General features: G+C 37.3%; 1 protein-coding gene and 1 long non-coding RNA gene across 31 annotated transcripts in view; one reads left to right on the forward strand and one right to left on the reverse strand.

The window, feature by feature from the left end:
• Positions 1–19,468, reverse strand: part of ARPP21 (cAMP regulated phosphoprotein 21) — a 155,144-nt gene that overhangs the window by 75,920 nt on the left and 59,756 nt on the right. For 15 of the 29 annotated variants that reach the window (XM_077865884.1, XM_077865885.1, XM_077865886.1 and 12 more), the window contains exons 10-13: positions 11,051–11,159; positions 9,089–9,190; positions 2,542–2,579; positions 662–721 (exon numbers count right to left, since the gene is read on the reverse strand). In XM_077865884.1, coding sequence (XP_077722010.1) covers positions 662–721; positions 2,542–2,579; positions 9,089–9,190; positions 11,051–11,159 — 309 coding nt within the window. Of the gene's footprint in view, positions 1–661; positions 722–2,541; positions 2,580–9,088; positions 9,191–10,568; positions 10,689–11,050; positions 11,160–19,468 lie in introns of those variants that run through there. The other 14 variants (XM_077865905.1, XM_077865892.1, XM_077865891.1 and 11 more) reach the window with 8 other exon arrangements.
• Positions 10,415–12,733, forward strand: LOC144294162 (uncharacterized). Of its 2 annotated transcripts, XR_013361552.1 has the most exons (3): positions 10,455–10,624; positions 10,760–11,329; positions 12,464–12,733. It is a non-coding gene; the product is annotated as an uncharacterized LOC144294162 (long non-coding RNA). The 2 variants fall into 2 exon arrangements; XR_013361551.1 differs by having other exon boundaries at positions 10,415–11,329.

Consider the following 19,468-nt stretch of genomic DNA (forward strand, 5'->3'; position numbering starts at 1 on the left):
ATAGTAACAACATGGGCATGGTCCCTCTGTTTTCATGGAGCTTTCAGCCTAGTATAGAACTTAAAATATGCAATATTAATACATAATAAGTACATATATATCCATTCCCCTTATCTTACAAAGATCTTACCTTAAATAGTTCATTATAATTGGAAGTAACCCTGTAATTTCCTTTAGAAATAAAATCTGTGCTTGAAAAATGCATTGTTTGAAGTATTATGATGGACAGTAGTAGCCAAAACTCAACTATCAAATGGCTTTGTCATTGGTTTCTTTTCCAGGATCAGGTATGTATATATAATTGGAGACTATCAAATAAATTTTAACTTGGTGTAATGTAATTCACCAAAGTTGAACTGAGAATGTTAAATCAGAGTGCTTCCAAAGTTAACCTTTGAGGGGAAAACAAAAACAAAACCCCACCAAAAATGGGAAATCAGAGGAAGAACTCAAGAGGATTATATACAAAGCAGTAATTTCCTAGCCCTGTATCTCACATTATCCAATATGGCCTCAGCGCTAGCTATGTAACAAGCTTTACAAAGATGTAACCAAACATATTTATTTCATGAACAGATATTTTACACTAATACACTTATATTTAACATTGATTCTGCCACATAATCTGAAAACACATTTTAAAAAAGTAAACCATACCAACCGAAAGAGCTGTCTTTTCTTATAGGTCTCATTGCATATGTTACTGTCTTCCAAGAGCCTACTGGAAATGAAAAACATGGTTTTTATGATATTAATCCTACTGACACTAAATGCCCTATGTTAAAAGGATGTGTACTCCTTTGTAACCTACCTCTCTTGCAAGTCAACCCCACAGACTATTGTTTTGTGTATGATGTTGAGTTTTGCAATAATAAGTTAATGACAGCCTGCATTTTCCCTATCCTAGGATTAAGGTGCCAATACTAGATAAGAAGGAAAGGAAGAAAAAATAGAAGGAATGGAAGATGAGAGGAAAACAAAATAAGCTGATGTTTAATAGACATTTAATTAAATTTAATACTAGTTGTGATTTTTTTCCCTTGGTAATATAAAAGTTATCTTTTATTAGAGGATAATACTGACATTTCAAAGACAGGTATCCAAGAAATGTTTTTATTTTTGTAGAGAATCTACTCAATTATATTTCTGTTTTTGGAAATATCAAGACTTATTCATATATGCAATTCATGTACGTGACCAATTATTGTAATGAAGAATATAATTCAATTTGAATCTAAAAGACATGTAATGTGCATTAGCAGTCTTTTTCTGCAAAATCCAAGTAAATGAATAAAAATTCGGGTGTAAGGCAGGGGAAATGATTGGCTGGATGACTAGTGAATAATGTTTTTCTCTGAATTATAAGCACTCCCTTCATCCTTTTAGTTAGAATATAGAATTTTGGGATGCTTCAGAATCATCCCGATAATGTTAGTGCTTATGGATCCTTAATTTAACTATAAATAGAGAACATTCACTTAAATCTGTACAGATTTTTGAGGTTGTTTTTGAATGCCTTCTGTAGACATGTTATCAACTTTCACCCATTCTTCTAGAAGAGATTGTTCAATTGAGAGGGTTAGTTAGCAGTTAGAAAGATTTCTAACTGCTAAAATAAAAGTTCACTTTTTTCCCCAATCACCTCTAATGCCGTTTAAATTTTCTCTAAGTACTGGAATTTATCAAACAGCCTCCATTTAATCAGTTTTACAGGAGCACCCATTAAGCCAACATCTGAAATAAAGTTAAGTATTGCTTTCTGAAGTGATACTATATTTACATTCCAACTTGCCCACTCTGATGTACCTCAAATGTGATTAATACAGCTAAAGTAGAATTCTTTAATTCCCCTTGAAAAGCTGCAATTAAATCAATGGAACATTTGAATACCTATTTCAGTTTAGAATTATTTCTTAAAAGTATATGTTAAATTTGAAAACCTTTGGCTCATATGCTCAAGACTTTGTATAAGTTCTATAACTCATTCATCTCACAACAACCACCCCCCTACCAACTCCCAAGTTACTAAATCTAGATGAGCTTAGATAGATTTCCAAGTTAGACTAATAGGTTGTTTACAGTGAGAAACTTAAAACAATATTATTCCAATCTTTGTTTGCATGGCCATATATAAGTATGCGGCACAGGAAGTGGCTAATAATGCTCAATATACAAATACTGTTAACAGCCTAATCCATAAGCCAATGAAATTGCAAGTTCATTTATGCCTAGTAATGCCTGGTAAAGGTAGCAGGAATTAGACTTCCGGAAGGACTGGAAATTGAGACTTTAAATAAGGAAAATGGACAAACTTATGTTTGGAAGTAACAGAGAAATATTTCCTCAAATTAAATAGTCTTTTTTGGCATGCTAGATAACACATATGTGTATGCATATAAGTATGTACGCATAGATATATGTATTTACTTATACATATATTCAAGTACACACTTATATATGGGATATATACCTATGAATATACAGGACACACATAACAGACTTTGTTCCTCTAAAGACATGAAAAAACAAATTTCATTTTACCTGTTTTCCACAAAAAGGCTTTCCTGGGAGCAAACTGACTGAAAAATAAAAAAAGGCATTGTATCAGACGTTCTGGATGTGCTGAGCAATCCCAAATCCTTGCCTGATTTTAAAACTACTTTTCCCCTCTGAGAGGAGAAGAAATAAGAAAAATATGCACAATGTTTTGAATAAGTGGAAATAAAAAAGGGAAAAAATCGGTTAGAGTTAGAAGTGTAAACCATTCTCTTTCTCTTTCAGCACACGAGTACTTTTCCATGAGGGCATCTCCAGGTTACAGATAGATTTAGCCCATTCAGCATCAAGGTCAGAAGGAGAGAGAGGTGAATGACACTGTCGGAGAATCGGAGAACCATGTGACCACTGGATCCTGAGCTAGTGGTTTCTTCTGGGGCTGTGAAGATGCAGCCCCCAACAAGAGTCAAAGGACTGGTGCAAATCAAGGCAGAGTGCGTGCACTTAGCACAATCCACCTGAGGATGGGAGAGCCGTAGAACCACAACGCTGCAGTTATTACCTGGCAATGACAGACTTTTGTGAGATAACAGATTGACTGTAAGACTCTCAAAATTGAAGAGATGCCATCAATCAATGTGGAGAGTGGGAAGGGTGTGCAGAAGACAAGTGAGAACAAAATGAAGCTAATTAGAAAAAAAAAGTCAAGCCCATCTAAGTCAATAAAATGACTTTCTTCATAGCTTCCATTCCCCTAGCTATCACTTCTCTACTATCCTGTGTTTAATACACACATAGGGAAGAGAGAATCCCATTACCATTGCAAGCTGGGAAAAGGCAAATCAAATTAAATTTTACCAAGCAGAAAAAGAGAAGTCTAAACAAACTATGGTGCAATGGCCCTGTAACATAGTGACTGTGTTTAGGAATTAACAAAAAAGTTCTCAAAGTACTGAGTTTCTAAACATAAATATATGTGCCATACTATATGTGTAGATTTTCTAAATGATGAATAAATGACCTTCTAAGCAGATAAATTGAGACCTAACAGGTCCATTTGAAGAGAAAATAAAACTAAAGTAAAAAAAGAATCTTTCAATATTGAATTCTTAAATTAAAAGATCAGCTAATGTAACCACTACTCAGAGAGGCAAGCAGGATATTGGTTTCTCTGTACATTTTGTTGTAGAAATCATTTCCTTCCACTAAACCAAAGGACTAGCTTTGGGCATAACGTGTTTTCCTCAGTGCTCTGAACGTTTCAGTGAGGGCATCTCTAGAACTATTTCTGTCTTAACCTTTGTGCATTTAACATGCATCCTGAGTATCAAGTGCACAAAAATCTTATTTAACAAAAAGAAAAAAGTCAATTAAGAGAAAAGCGTTTCAGAAAATCTTTTTTAATTTGACATTTGTGTTTATAAATAAATATAATTTATGTACCACTGATATTATTCCTGTGAAGATCTCTTCATAGTAAGCAAAAAATCCCACCACCTTCATTTCCTTTAGTTTGGTTTTACTCCTGGTTTGATTCAAATCATGGAATTAATTGTCTCAGGTATACATTAAGAGCTCAATACTTTGCTACTATTCAGCTCTTGTAGTCAGAAAGAGGTCAATTATGTTTATAATGTTCGGCTTGGTAGTGAAGTTACTGAAACTCTACTAAGTCTTTGAAAGAGTTGATCAAAGACACACTGACCTCTTCAGACTCATTAATCCACTGGTATTTGGGGGAAAGTTAAGCTGCCATAACTCTTTGAATGAAAAAATAAGGCACCTGCAAGTTCAAGATAACTTTCCTAAAAACATATCTCGAGAGTATTTTCCAATTTTTGTGCAAAGGTCCTAAAAATTTATCACATGATCCATCCATCACATTTTCATAAATAAGACAGATATGGTTATGGGCTGTGACTCAGTAGCTGATGAAAATAAACTTTTTAAAAATGATATATTAATAACTTTCAAATTTTAATAGCAGAGAAAGATAAAATTGTCACAGTAATTAAGTGCAGCATTCAAAGCTGTCACTTATATGCATTCTCAGATATAAAGGGCTCTTTTTTTTCTTTCTTTTAAGGAGGAAATGATTTTGCCTAATGAGTTACAGAATTGTCTCCCACACCCCTAATCCAGGTGGCACTACATGCCCTTCTCATCGGTTGTCAAAGAAGAGGGATCCCGGTGCATGCTGGGGATACTGTGGAAGAGCTCCTCCCAGAATCCCTACTTATACATAAATATCCTTCAGAAACCATCCTCCAGGCAAAACATGTCTTTCTCAATTATATTGCTTTTTCAACGTAACCTTGCCAAAGCCTGCATCATTGCACTGAATTAATCATAAAATAAGCTGAAATTCTTGGTAAAGGAAACAAGAGTTGTATTTCAAATATTTCTGACTACAAAAATACACTCATTTTTTATTTGAGAACTAAATTGTTGTGTGACTTGACTTACAACAACTTCATTCTCAAATCATAAATGTGTCTTATCTCAGGCTACCCAAATTCTCAAACTATATTGAAGTTATTTCTCTAGAAAATTCCCAAATAATCTGCATATGTTGATTGTGGACTTAAATTAAAAAAACACACATGCACATACACACACACAAACACATACACCTTAGACACCAAGATACATTTGTAAAATATTCAAGAACACTACTAATTTTAAAATAAATTTCGATTTTGCTGAAGTGTAAATACCAGGAAGTATTTCTCTATAACTATTGTGACTTCAAGTAGAAAAATAAACCTGCAACATAAATATGTTGCTATTTGAACCTGTTTGAATGATTCCACTACTTAAATAATAAGTGGCAAGGGAGGCTGCTTTTATTACCTCAGTTTTTAAATTATGAAGACACTAAATTAAAGGTCAGCTAAGAAAGAGATTAGACACCTATAACTTAGTTTCCTTATGCTGGATTCTTTGCATTTATAATTGACTTACTCTACTTGAGTTATTATCTTGTGTACCTCAACAATCTGGGAAGTAGCAATAGTCATTAGGGAATTTGGAATTGCATAGATGAAGGCTCTCCAAAGTGTTCTTCTGTCTTTACTTGAGTGGTAAAGAAGATTTGTTACTATATGTATTGAAGGAAGTTCATACTGCTATGTTATGTCCCTGCATTTACATTAATAAAAGATCCAGTGATAAACTGTTAACACATGGTGGCCCCCAGTGATCCCTGCCTGTTGGTATTCACAACATTTTGTAGTACCTCCCACATCGTACCAAGTTTGGTCTGTGCCTCCAACCAAATACAGCAGAAGAGAAGATATGTCAACTCCAGGATTAGGTTATAAGAGCCTGTAGCTTTGGGCTCTCTTTCTTTCTCTCTTAGATCACTTGCTTTGGGGAAGCTAGTTGCCATGTCATAAAGACACTCAATAGCCTATGGAGAGGCCCACACAGTGAGAATTGAGATCTCTGTATAGCCAGTGAGGACCTGAGGCCTGCCAATAACCATGTAGATGAGTTTGGAAGCAGACAACCATTCCATCAAGCCTTCAGATGACTGCAGCCCCAGCTGACAGCTTGACTCTAACCTCATAAAAGACAGCGACCCAGAACTGGCCAGCTAAGCCACCCTCAGATTCCTGACCCACAGAAACTGAGGTAAAAGCATTTTGTTTGTTTGTTTTAAGCTGTCAAACATTGGGACAATTTGTTATGCAGCAGTTAATAGCTTTAACACGGGGAACACCAGCCTTACGACTGCATTCTTTCTACAGAGCTACAGGGCTAAGGAGAAAGGTGCTGGGCAACTTTTTTCCTTCTAAGATAGTGGCTCTTAGCCTTTTAAGGGTGATGACAATTTGTAAAACTACAATAAACAATAAAGATCATTTCCTTAGAAAAATGTACCTACAGTCATAGATGTAATATTTTGCAGATGATGTTGAGGACTTTAATCTTTGAAGCCTTTCTATGAGTATACTCCGGCTAAAGGATGCCAATTAAAAAACCCTGGCCCCAGGAGATCAAGTGGAAAAGGAGTGCCAGAAACAGGCAGGTGCCCTACTTGGATTATTAACCCCAGCAGTGCTGGTGCTGGCTGCCAGGAAGCCTTTCACAGGAGCTCACACCTCTACTCTACTCCTGGAGGGGGAAGAAGCCACAGCATTTCAGAGGTTGCCGATGATACCACGGATTGGAAAGGCTATGTCAGCATCTTGGCTTTTGAGCTTTCCCACACTTTAGCAGCCTGCTTTTACTCTCTTTTCTTTTTTCTTTTCTTTTCTTTTCTTTTCTTTTCTTTTCTTTTCTTTTCTTTTCTTTTCTTTTCTTTTCTTTCTTTTCTTCTTTTTTTAAAGTAGGCACCATATGCAGAGTGGAACCCAATTACGGACTCAGACTCATGACCCCCCTAAGGTCAAGACCTGAGCTGAGATCAAGAGTCAACACTCAACCAGCTATTCCCCCAGGGGCCCCTCAGCCTGCTTTAACTTTTCAAAAAAATGTTAATTCAGCAGTTAGCTATAGAGGCTTGAAACCTCAGCACTTGCCTCTAATCTTTAACCTGGGACCCAGGTTCCTTGTGTTAATCTCCTTCATAGGGCTGTAGGGAAATGCAATGTGGACAGGGAGTCATACTGACCCCTCCTGCCTGTGATGACCTCCCTATGGATGTGGGGATGTCCACATGAAGGGCAGCAGCACAGGAATCATCCTCCTCACAGGTGGGCATCAGGGATACTTCTGCCACCTAGCCCTTGAGTGTTCAGCAGTGTGGCACTACTTTGAAAAAGAAAAAAACAACATTCTATTTGTATATTATCTGGGTGATTAATATTTGTTTTTCAACACAACTCATTCATAAATTTTATGACTTGCTAGAATGAAAGTCAGAGGGAAATTTTGTGTCTTCATGTGTGTGCACATGTATGTGCATGCATGTGTGTAAGACAAGGGGAAGGGAGGATGGGTAGAGAGAAAGAAAGAAAAAGCATAAAAAGTAAACTAGCCTTCAGAAAACTCTCCCTTCATGAAGCTCATCAGATGGCACATGCCACCTCCCAGTCCAAGTCCACTGCAGGCATCCCTACACTATCATGACTACTATAACGGAGCCTCTCCTTACTTCATCCCTTTATCGAGGAAACACAATGAAAGCCCTACCATGTGTCAAGCTATGCTTTGCACCATCAATAACTCTGATCATAAGAAAAGTCTAAATAGCCCACACATATGCAAAATCTTCTAGAATTGCACATGGACACTATCCTTCTACAGCTACTTCTTTCATACTCTGCTAACTCCAGAGCTCTGAGCCACATTATTCAATCATGAAAGTTCTATTTTATTGTATCCAAGAAAGACAGCAAGAATCTAGAAGAGATAACAGAAACCTGTATAAACATGAAAGAATGCACTGCTGGTGGAATTTAAATTTCCTCTGGAGCTTTATACTGAAGGATCCAGCATGAGCTGGAGGACCAGAGAAACTGGCTTGGGCCTGAACCTCCAAGGTCAGAAGGCCTCCTCCATGCTAAGACAGACCTAGGTGGAGCCTAGGTCTCCAGTCTGGCTTGGTAATGGCCTGCAGAGCAAATCACAACAGGAAGTAGGATGGCCCCCCTAACCCAGCAAAGCCATGGAAGATCTACACGAAGGAGCTCCCATCTCTACTTTTGCAAAGGGAAGAGCCCATGACATCTTAGGAGGCTAACACGTGATTTCACAGAATGGAAAAGCTTGCCCTTTTCACTTTCTTGCATTTAAATCCAACTGTTTTTAAAATCACTTTTTCTTTTTCTTTTTCTTTTTTTTTTAAGATTTTATTTATTTATTCATGAGAGACACAGAGAGAGAGAGGCAGAGACACATGCAGAGGGAGAAGCAGGCCCCATGCAGGGAGCCCAACATGGGACTCGATCCCTGGTCTCCAGGATCAGGCCCTGGGCTGAAGGCGGCGCTAAACCGCTGAGCCACCTGGGCTGCCCTTAAATCACTTTTTCATTTTTATTTAATTGCATTTGATTTTGGCCACAGTGGGTAAAAGGATAGAAAAATCCCCACCACATTTTCTTTGCTGGGATTTGAACAAAAGAAATCATTTTATGATTATTCCCTTGATAAACTGCTCACAGACCTAATTTGATGTGAAACTGAGGAGGATGATGAGTATTATCATTTCACTTTGATATAATAAAATGCCTGCGCTTCTAAGAATACAGAAAATTCTGTGTTTATGTATGTGATTAATAGAATCTCGTTCTTTTTTATAGGTCTTTCCTCTGCACAATATTAACGCCAGAAAAGACAACAGTTGGCTATCTGCAGGCTAACATAGATGTGAAGGCATTTTTTTTTTCCAATCTGGCAACCTCGCTGTGGACTTAGGGTCCATCTTACTGACCAAAATCACACCTCTGTTCCCTCTTAGGTCATATCCTGGGAACACACACAACCCTTGGCTACTTTTCCATCACTTCCCTGAACCAGGTCCTCTTCCAGAAACACCTCGGGTATGCTGCAGTTCGATTTGTCCCTGGCTCCAGCTTCCTGAGTCCTGCCAGCTCGCTGTCTGGGGAAGGACCACACTAAAGAGGCAATTAAAACAACTACTCACATCATGTGCAAATATTCTCTCCCTCACTCTCTGATATTCCTCTTCTCTCTCTTCAATTGATTTACTTCGTCTGTCATCTCTAAATGGATGCATTCTGTTTTGCTGAACAGAAAAAAGAAATCAGTACGGTTATCCAAGTTGAGCTGTTGGAAATCTGCAGTTAAGCAACTGTCAGCTGAGAATAATAAATGTTCACTTAAATAAATGGAGCATGAAGAGTCTCATTCCCTCTGGTCCCTAAGGCGGCTGTGCTGGTGTGTGTGTTGTGTGTGCATGACACACAGTGGCAGGTGTCTGCTGCTCCTGTTTGCTTCCCTACTGGATGCAGGTAGGACAGCTGTTTCCAGAATGAAGGCACCTGGATGTGCCTCAGGTGTTCAGCCAGTTCAGCTATGACGTGGGTCACAGTGATGGACTCTGTCTCCTTTGCTAACCTGTGTGCTTTGGGGTCCTCAGATGAAGGCATATCGTTGAGGAAGTAGCTGGCTAGTTCAAGGCGGTCCAGGGAAGAAATGGCTCTAAAAGCTTGGGTACTCGAGACACAGAACAAGGGAACAGAGAAATAAATGGGCAGAAAGGAAACTGGACATAATGTCTCCATGTCCCAATTTGTGTTTCTTCTTTACTCAGTGACTGACTGACCTTGTACTCTGTGTTTGGTGTAGAAAGCAGAAACTAAATTTGAAAAGCCTGTTTATTGTTCAGGGTCAGTATCAAGGTATCAAGGAACCTTAAAGTAACAATCCAAAGAACCCAGCATGAGGACTGCCTTGCATCTGCACCACTGCCTGCATCCCCCCACCCTCCGCATCGTCTTCTTGCCATTCCTCACAAGCTGCCCTGTGTTAACCAGGTTCATCCAACCATTCAACAAACGCCCACTAAGTACACGACACAGGCACATGGCTCAGAGTCAACAGGAGCTACCTGTAGCTGGATGGTGGTGGGGTGGGGGGGGTAGGGAGAAATGAGATACCAATGATGAAAGGTTTAAAAAAAAAAAGTGCGTCAGAGACGCATGTACTGGCTCCCAGTGACTCACTGAGAGTAATTAAAATAACCTGAGTGAGATGCATATGGTCTTACCTTTAAGAATTCTAAAGCAGAGTCTATTTTCAAAAGATCTATTTGGATTGTCAGAGACACAAAGTGTCATTGTAAAGGCATTATGTAACTCTCTACTGTTCTAATTATTGTTTGACCTTTGTTTCCCTTCGCCATTCACTCAGCTTTCCTCCTCATCACCCTGGGTCCCACACTACCCCCAGCCCCAACCTGGAGAAGAGGTTTAGCAAAGTCTCTCTGCCCTTGCCAAGGGACCATGAATAAGGCTCCCTAGCACAATGGAATGTTCCGTCACAAGCAGAATACACAGAAGGAGAAAGTTCTGCTACGGTTCATGCAAAACAAGCACACAGTTTACATGGACAGTAGAACATGGGAGGGGGAGGGGAGACGAAAACATGAACTCGATTCTTTTCTGTGAAGACTTATTTTAGGATAGTTGCAAAATCCACCTGTCCTCACCATAACAAGGTTTGTTGTTTACAGCTACACCGGTTGGTCCTCGGTCCGTACTGAGAATCCAGCTCAATTTGTGCTGTAGGGGTGGAAGGGCTGCCATAGTTACACAGACATCTGGAAATGCGATGACAAAGCTTTTCCCGACAGCTCCGGCCGCTGGCATCCCAACCCGCCCAACACATGCAGCGGGAACTGCGCCAAGCACCACCCATGCAGCCCAACACAGAGCCATTGCTGAAGCAACCAGGACAGGTTTTCTTGGCTACCCACTGAATGCCAAAGGGGGAGGCCAGGGGGCAAAGAGGTTGGAAAGAGGACAGTTGTCTCAGAGGCAGGGGGAGTTGGGGGAGGGAGAAGGGGACCACAGAACGACAAGAACATAAGTCAGCCCACCTTCAAAAACAACAATGTCAGCCACTCTCAAACTTGAGAACCAACCTGATTGTCTTCTTTATCAATACTAGAGTTATCTCGCTTCAAGATAAACCGCTTCTGGGATTCTTCACCTTTTTCATCTTTTAAATGTTCACAAAACCTTTGCTCTGGTCTGCCAGCAAAGTAAAACATATCAATAAAAAAGTTTTCCCCCCATTTAAAGTTATTTTATTAGTGCTGTTCTTCCCCCATAGAGGCATTCAACTTAAAGAAAAAAAAAAAAGAAAGAAAGAAAAAGAAGTTACACGTGGTTTCGATGCTAGAATTGCTGGCATTATACAGGTAGGTTAATAATATGTCACTTTACAGGTCTTGTTAGAATACCTTTTGTTGTTTTGAATCCATTGTCTTGTTTGCTGAATGCTTGCTTCTCACCATGGCTGAAGTTAAAAAAACACTTTAAAGGCCTGAACACATATAGCATATAGATGTTTTCTTTCATTGCTTCGACCTCCATCGCTCCTGAATTCAATCAAGTTCCCAGCCACAATGTCAAACAGATACACATGTTTAGAACTTGGGCAGACCATATTAATTCACCAGTGTCTGCAGACTGCGACAACTCCTGTCATATCCTCCCTTTCGAGAGCCATCAGAATCCATGGTGAGAGAGGATCACCTATAAATTCTTTCCATCTTTGTCAAAGACAAATGCTCTGGCATCTGGCTCCAGTAGACTCTGACATCCTTGACCATGTCTTGTAAATCCGTTCAGTAATTGGGCAAACTGGACATATTTAGTTTAAATAACTTAATGGCTGATTAGCATGGGTAAAACGCTCCAAGCTGTTACACACTATTGATTAGTCAATTGATTTTTTTTTAGGTTCTCTTAATCATTCTGTATTATTACTGGAAAGGGCTCCACATTAGTGTTAATTTCCCACACTCGTCACTGCATGGCACAGAACTCAATGAATGGCTTGGGCATGGGTTCACCCCCAGCGGAAGTGCTAGAATGTGTGTCCCAGGTTTAGAAGAAGTTGTGATTGATGATTCTCATTAAAGCATCTCTGTCATGTCTGATGTATTACTTCTGAAGTCCAGTGGGTTTTCTATCCCTACTGGGTTCATTATGCATTCTGTTATTGGAAAGCCACTTCATAGTGTCTGTTGTTTAATATGGGTGACCAGTAATTAAGGGAATCTCATAGTTTCCTTCTAACTCCAAAACAAGCAAATGGCATGTTGAAAACAAAGGAGTTGTTTAGTGTACATAGTTCAATTCTTGATGAGATGCAACCTTTTCTTAGATACACGTACACAAATTATACGATATTGGTGGAAATTGGAATAATACCAGCTATAGCTTCCAGAACTCTGTATAATTTTTGAAAAATGGTATTGTCATCTTACTCAATCCTTACAATAAAACTCTGATGTAGGAGAAACAAATGTTTTATGCTTCTTTTACAGGTAAAGAAACCATCCCTCATGATCCTTCTGACTCGCAAGTTTCTAGATTCTCCTGGCAAGCCACAGGTATCAAACAGCCCATTCACATCCCTGCAGTGATGTGATTCAGCATCACTGCTTACACAGCACACAGTGGGCTGGAGGCCCTCCAACCTCGCACTGAAGGACAAAACCCCTGCATGGTATCACGCGAAAGATCGATGGAAATGCTTTCCACAAAAATTAAAATGTAAAACATGACACAACAATCTGGAGGTGCAAATATGACATTTTAAAGTCAGAACAACTGAGGGAAAAAAGTAAACCTGCACTTTACCGTGAAAAGGCCATTCACAGCGGAGAAGTGAAACATGCTTCACATGCAGCATGGTCACAGAACACTTTCTACTCCCCTGGAAGGTCTTCTAATGTTCCTTGAGTACTGGGAGACCACTGTAAATGATGACAATCTCCAGGAAGTTTTTTAAAGCTTCCTGATATTTTCGGCCGATACTTAGCTGTTACCTTGTTTTTGAGGCGGCAAGTAAAATTGGGATGTCAGCTTAAATACAAATGCTGATGGCATCAATGCTAAGTAAGTCTCTCCTAAATGTGCTTAAACTCCATAGTCTGGCGAATTCTAGTAGATAAAAATGCTTTGCTTGCTGCTAAGTTTACAGATCTATTTCTTGTATTTGTTGCTAATCGTCTGTAACTGTTTCTTTAGATAGAAAATCGTCTCGAAATGTGAACTTTTTGACTCATAAGATGAATGTGCTTTAGACTAAACTCTTCTTTAAGAAGAAAACCACTTTGAGATTTCAGCATACTAACCAGGGCAAGAATGTGAGGTTCATGTTGGTAGAAACCTTGTTTTTTAAATACTAAATTCTTAGTGCCTAGAACAGTGCCCAGAATATGGGAAGCATTTGGTTGAATAAATAAATTAATCATTGTATGAATGGATGAAAATTTAATAGAGATGCATATGAATCACTTTATTTCAGGGACAGATCCAAAGAGTCACTGAATAAGATATGCAGTCATAAATTTTTAAATTATAAAACAGAACTAGAGAGTTTGGTTAGTAGGATCATAAATTCAAATTTAGAACACAAGGAAAATCTTTAAAAATCAAATTTATGTTTTGGTTCAAACTGATACAAAAGAATCATGTTACTTTATAAAAGTTTTTATAATTGGAGGGTATTTTGGGAAAAGAGGTAGAAATAAGAATCTGTGGGTTTTTTTTTTTTTTTAGTTTTAGAACTTCTCAGTTTAAAGTATCATAACTACAAGAGGTGTTCAAACATTATTTTTGAAATTTCATTTGCATTTCTTCATAGTGCTGGTTTATTTGTGTTTCATAGCAGGACATATTTAGGAAAATACATAGAGCATATTAGAAAAGAATAAGGAGTTTGTTCTAATCAATACTGGGAACATGATTTGGAGCAAAAGCATTTCTTGTTCTGATACATACTATGCAAAGTGCATTCTCCACAATAGCTTTTCAAAAAATACCTTGTTTAAATTTTTTTTAGATTTTAGAAGCTCATAGTCCAAATTATTAATTTGTTCATGACATTCCAAAAATATTTTGAAAATAACCATTTGAAGTTTGTTAAAAGGAAAAAAAACTTATGAAGATTGTTCCAGGTTAATTTTTATCAAGAATTAACTATTATTCTAGAGCTAAAGGGCAATTTGCAGTTTAAACTCATGCAAACTAAAGTATACAACTGAGTATTGCATGTGATTGAACTACAAATTACTGGTAATGCACCATTATATTAGAGTTTTTAAAAAATCCTTTTTACCACAAATTTAACATCATAGCAATATTATTTCTTAGCCATAAAATGAATGGAACTGAAGTAATATATTATGGACCTTTATTTAAAATGGGAATGAATAACTCTCAGTGTATCAATATGAGGATGTAACTCTAAGACAAACTTCTCCACGCTGCAAAATGTCATGGTATTTATTAAAATAATGATAACTAGAGTTGACTACATACATATCTCATAGTCATGTGTAACACATGCCTAATAGTTTTTTTTTTTTTTGATGGACTTTAGTCCATGGTGTATTATTTCTAGCTTTCTCTATATCATCATCAAAAAGCAGAGGAAAAGGACCTAATATTTCTTCTTGATGAAAGGTAGTTTCTTTTTCTTAAGGCAGAGTTTGTAGTAGGTATTTACTGTGAAACTCATTGTTCATGTGTGGTGAACAGTACTCGCATTTCTAGTAGTGTCTTGGTATCTCCAATCAAACCTCTGAAAAATCAGAATGAAGTCTTCACTGTTCCTTATTAGACACAGCTCATGAACAGAGAGGCAATGTGGCTGAGTGAGAGACCCTGAGCAAGACATTCAAACTCTGTCTTCTAATCAGTCTGTTTCAATTTTAGGGTTTCTTCCCTTTGAGGCTTAAAATAAATGAACACTCATTATTATTTTTAAAATCTTTTTCATCTGGAAATATTTTCACTACCAAGTTCTTGAGACCAAATTTATTACTTTTCTTCCAAATAGTTAAACCTAATTCCCTGTCTCCCTCATATACACACAGATGAAGAATTCAATTCTACTGAATATGGACAGGCTCAAACGGGAGCCTTTGAATTTCATACCGAATAACTGAAAGACAGTCATCAATATGCATAAGTATCTTAACAAAGAAAGGTTTCTGTGCACAACAGGATAAAATATTTTGATGGTGTAAGACATCTATCAAAAATATTTTAGTAGATGAACATATTAGAGGAGTCTAGAACTGCTCCTTTAGTACTTTTATAAGTCTTCAATTAAAATATTTATAGCTGATGTCTTTTGTTTAAGAAATAAAGTCCTACATTCTTCAAGTATTTTGCAGCTTCCACTACCATTTTGTCATTTTATACCTTTTTGTTCTCTTTTAAATGAGACTACATCTTACAAAACCCATATATACAGTGCTAAGTATTTAGTTTCCTTTATTAGCATCTTTCAAACTCCCATTCTCAATTTTATCTTTGACAAATTTATTTTATTCTTCTATGTCTCAATTGTACTGTACATATAAACAGAGACATGCAAGCTAACATGGGACCTGACCTGAGCCCTCCTTTAACATAAGGCTGTCTATCAGCAATGATAAAATTAAGCAGAATACTCAAAGACAACAATGGTACATAAGGCATCTCCTCTTATTGGCGCCAGCACCCTGAAAAGCAGGCTGGGTGCATTAAGAGACTTGAGAGTATCAGTCGGCCCTGACAAAGTGATTCCATTTCTAAGAACGAAGCCAAAGAAAACGATAACACATGCATACACAGTTTCATTTTTCAAGACAGCAAAGCAGTGGAAATCCCCAGGGGCCTGATTAAGTAGTAGCTGAAAATATCTCCATATGTAAAATGCGGCTATATAAAATGATATCTAAGGCTAAATGACTAACAGTAAAATGATGTCTGAAAGAATATACTATAATCACATTTATGCTGCAAGTATAATATCTATTAAGAATAATGATAGTAGTTGTCTCTGGATGTGAGGTAATGGGCAACTTTTACTTCTAACCTTTTATATATTTGTGATTATTATAATAAATAGCATTTTATAACAACAAATAATAAATGCTATTGGTTTAAAAAGATAGGAGACCAATTCAACAACCTACAAGTGGTTGGTATATAATCACTGGGTTGTGGACAAATAAAATATTCTTATCCTTTGAATATTTTCTTTCATGTCCTATACTATTCTATTACCTAAAATGAATATTTAGTTGTTTCATTTTTGTCAAAAACACTTTTATTGCTATGTCCTTGTTGATCAATATGTAGAGACATGCACTTACTAATGACACTCTAATGATAATAACCGATAGCGTTCAATCTCAAGACTTTTTTTTCCTCTTTAAAGAGAGAATCCAAATAGTAATGATACAGAAAAAAGATAAGATACAGAAAAAAATAAGAGGGATGAGAAAAAAAGGGAGAAATTATGAAATTTGAAAAAGAGAAAGGAATCTTATGCATTAAGACCTAGACGGTTATATACATATAACCTTCTAAATATACAGATACATATCTGTATATTTATGAATTTGGCTGTTTCTGAACAATACCGAGCATGGTATCACCAACAATACCAAAGTGGCACACAAATCAGATGGGTATGCTTAACCTAACAAAACAAGCATGTTTCTGGAAGTTTATCTATAAATTGAGAATTTCCACAAATGAGAAAATTTTTTTCAAGGGCCAGATTGTCACTGAACTTTTCTGTCTTTAAGTTCTCCTCCATCCTTACATTTCACTATTACGTGAACAGTAAAAGGTAGTGGCATTAATATATGCAATGGCCAAAGCTCCATTCCCTTCAATGGAGCTTGAAACACAATGCATTTGAATAATCCAATATTTTTATATAAAATGGATGTGAACTACCATACCTGACTTAACATAGCAGTACTTTTAATAATTAAACTAAGTTTTAAACAACTCACATGTAAATGCTGAAAGTGGGCCTAACAAAAGTTTATCTTTGCAAAACATGCATTGTTGGGCCTTTTCAGCTCTGCATCTTACTAAATGTGTTCTTTTTGCAATTTACTTGATTTCCTTAAGACAGAGGTGTTGTTTTGTTATAAAAATGGGAGGTAATAATTCTTATCTTAAAGTATTTGAGAGGATCAATGAGATATAAGATAATGCAAGTGTCAAGCCCAATGCCAGGCACTAGTACAGCACTCCTTAAATGTTATAAACCATCACTACCATTGTCCGTATCTTTCAGAGTAGTCAAAATCTAAAGGTACCATATCCCCAATGAATATTGAACCAGCATTTACATTAGTGTTAATTTTAATTAGGATAAATCCAATCTGTACTATGATATTCAAATAATGGTTTGAGTCATGAATTCCAAATGAAGCAGTAACAATTGTCTAAAAGTAATGTTTTCTTTGGAAACTGCTGAATGTGATTATTGTTTCTTGGCATGAAAAGCTTTTTGCTTACACATTACAATGCTGTGTATAAAAACATTCCATTTAAGCTTATATGCAAATATAGTATTTTACTTGCTGAGAAGGTACAGAGTGATCAGTGTGCTTTAACTGATAGAGAACGACTAAATATTTTTTGTATGTGTGAAGAAATGCTGTTTTTTCGTTTTCCTGGTTTAAAGGGCAGGTGAGTGGGAAGCAAGGGCTGTGCTCCTCTGGGAATAGTGTGGAATCTAGGAAGGCTAGGAGGGTGAAAGGAGGACAGCTGTGGGGTAAAATGTATCAGAAGCGCATCCACTTCTCGAGGTAGATACCAATTTATTGTTTGAAGATTGGTACTGATAATCTAGCATTTAAATATGAGATTCATTGGAAACCAAACACCTTCGACCAGTAAACCACAACTTCTCTTTCTACTGTATGGCCAATTCTATCTTTCCCAAAGTCATGATAATATGTTAATGACCTCTTGACTATCAGAAATCTTAACATCAACAGGACACAAGAACTACATCAAGAAGACCAGCTATTCATTATATATAGCCAGACTCAGATCTGTGAGTATGCCTAAAAACTTTCCCCAGGACACAAGTGCTGATGGGACTGTCAACCCTAAAGGTAGATCCAGAAGCAAGAAAGGGAGAGCTCTGGAACTGGGTATAATTCTGTGGCCTACAGCAAGCAAAGTGCAGGTGGAAGATAAAACTCTTGCACATTTGGGATAATATTGTTTGTATATATATATGTACAGTGAACACCTCTCCAACTTTCCCAAACTGTATGACACAGATCATATATTTATGCACACACACAAGCATGCAGGCATGCAAACACACACAAGCCTGATCAAAATTATCTTGGTTCCTTAAATAAACTACAAACAGAAGATGGGCATGTTATATAGCCTATATTTCTTTTGTTCAAAGCATGACGCTGAACATCGGAGAAACACTTTTCACTTGGCACAGTCTAGGAACATGGAATTGGGTTTTGTTTTACTTCTACATATGCGAGGACAGTTTTCTATCAAGTGTGTTCTGTGGTTCTGGAGTTTTGTTGGCACCATAGTTTTAACATCCATTTTAGTATTACTGTTGTTTCACTGAGTTTTCTGTTCAACTTTAAACATAATGAAATGTGGGGCACCTGGGTGGCTCAGTGGTTGAGCATCTGCTTCTGGCTCAGGTCATGATCCTGGGTTCCTGGGATCGAGTCCCGCAATGGGCTCCCTGCTGGAGGAGAGCCTGCTTCTCCCTCTGCCTGTGTCTCTGCCTCTCTCTCTGTATCTCTTATGAATAAATAAAAACTTTAAAAAATAATGAAATGCAAATTAGGATTTTATAAGGAAACCAAGGGATAGCGTTTGGTTTTCTTCTTATGTTTTCATCATTTCAGAGTATTGCTTCTATTCACATTAGTTCTTGTTTCCCTGAACTTAGGAGAAGGGTCATGGCTGAGGCAGGAACAGCAGATTTCAGTCTTAGATCTTCTATGGATTGAGTAAGTAAGATCAAAACACAAATCTCAGTTTTTGCTCCTGTAAAATGGTCTTCATCTGCCTCGAATGTTGTGAACTAAATAAATATTTATTTATTTATTTAACATCATCACTCTGTGGAAAAGCTCTCTTAACAAAAAAGTTATATTAAAGATTCTGTTGTAGAAGGAGCATGCATATTTCATTTCCAAAATCAAGGGGTAAATCATTCATGCAACATTCCAAGCCTCATAAATAATTTTAAGTGGGGAAAGGAACGCAATAAACTTATTTTCTCTCCTCACGATATGAGACTTACCTATCTACAGGATTCATTCTCTGAGGTATTTGAGAATAATAATGTGAGAAAATATAATAGTTGAGAGAAATGATATGATGTTAACAAATTGGTCTTACTTTGAGCTTCGGTATTGATTAAAGGACTAGGTTATCAGTTCAGTAAATAAAGCTTCATCGCTTTCCTGAGATCAGTGTGATTCTTAGGTTTCTGATCTTTGGCTTCAAGTCAGATGCTTTTCAGGGCTAGT

The sequence above is a fragment of the Canis aureus genome, chromosome 22 (genome assembly GCF_053574225.1).
Source record: "Canis aureus isolate CA01 chromosome 22, VMU_Caureus_v.1.0, whole genome shotgun sequence".
Lineage (NCBI taxonomy): Eukaryota > Metazoa > Chordata > Mammalia > Carnivora > Canidae > Canis > Canis aureus.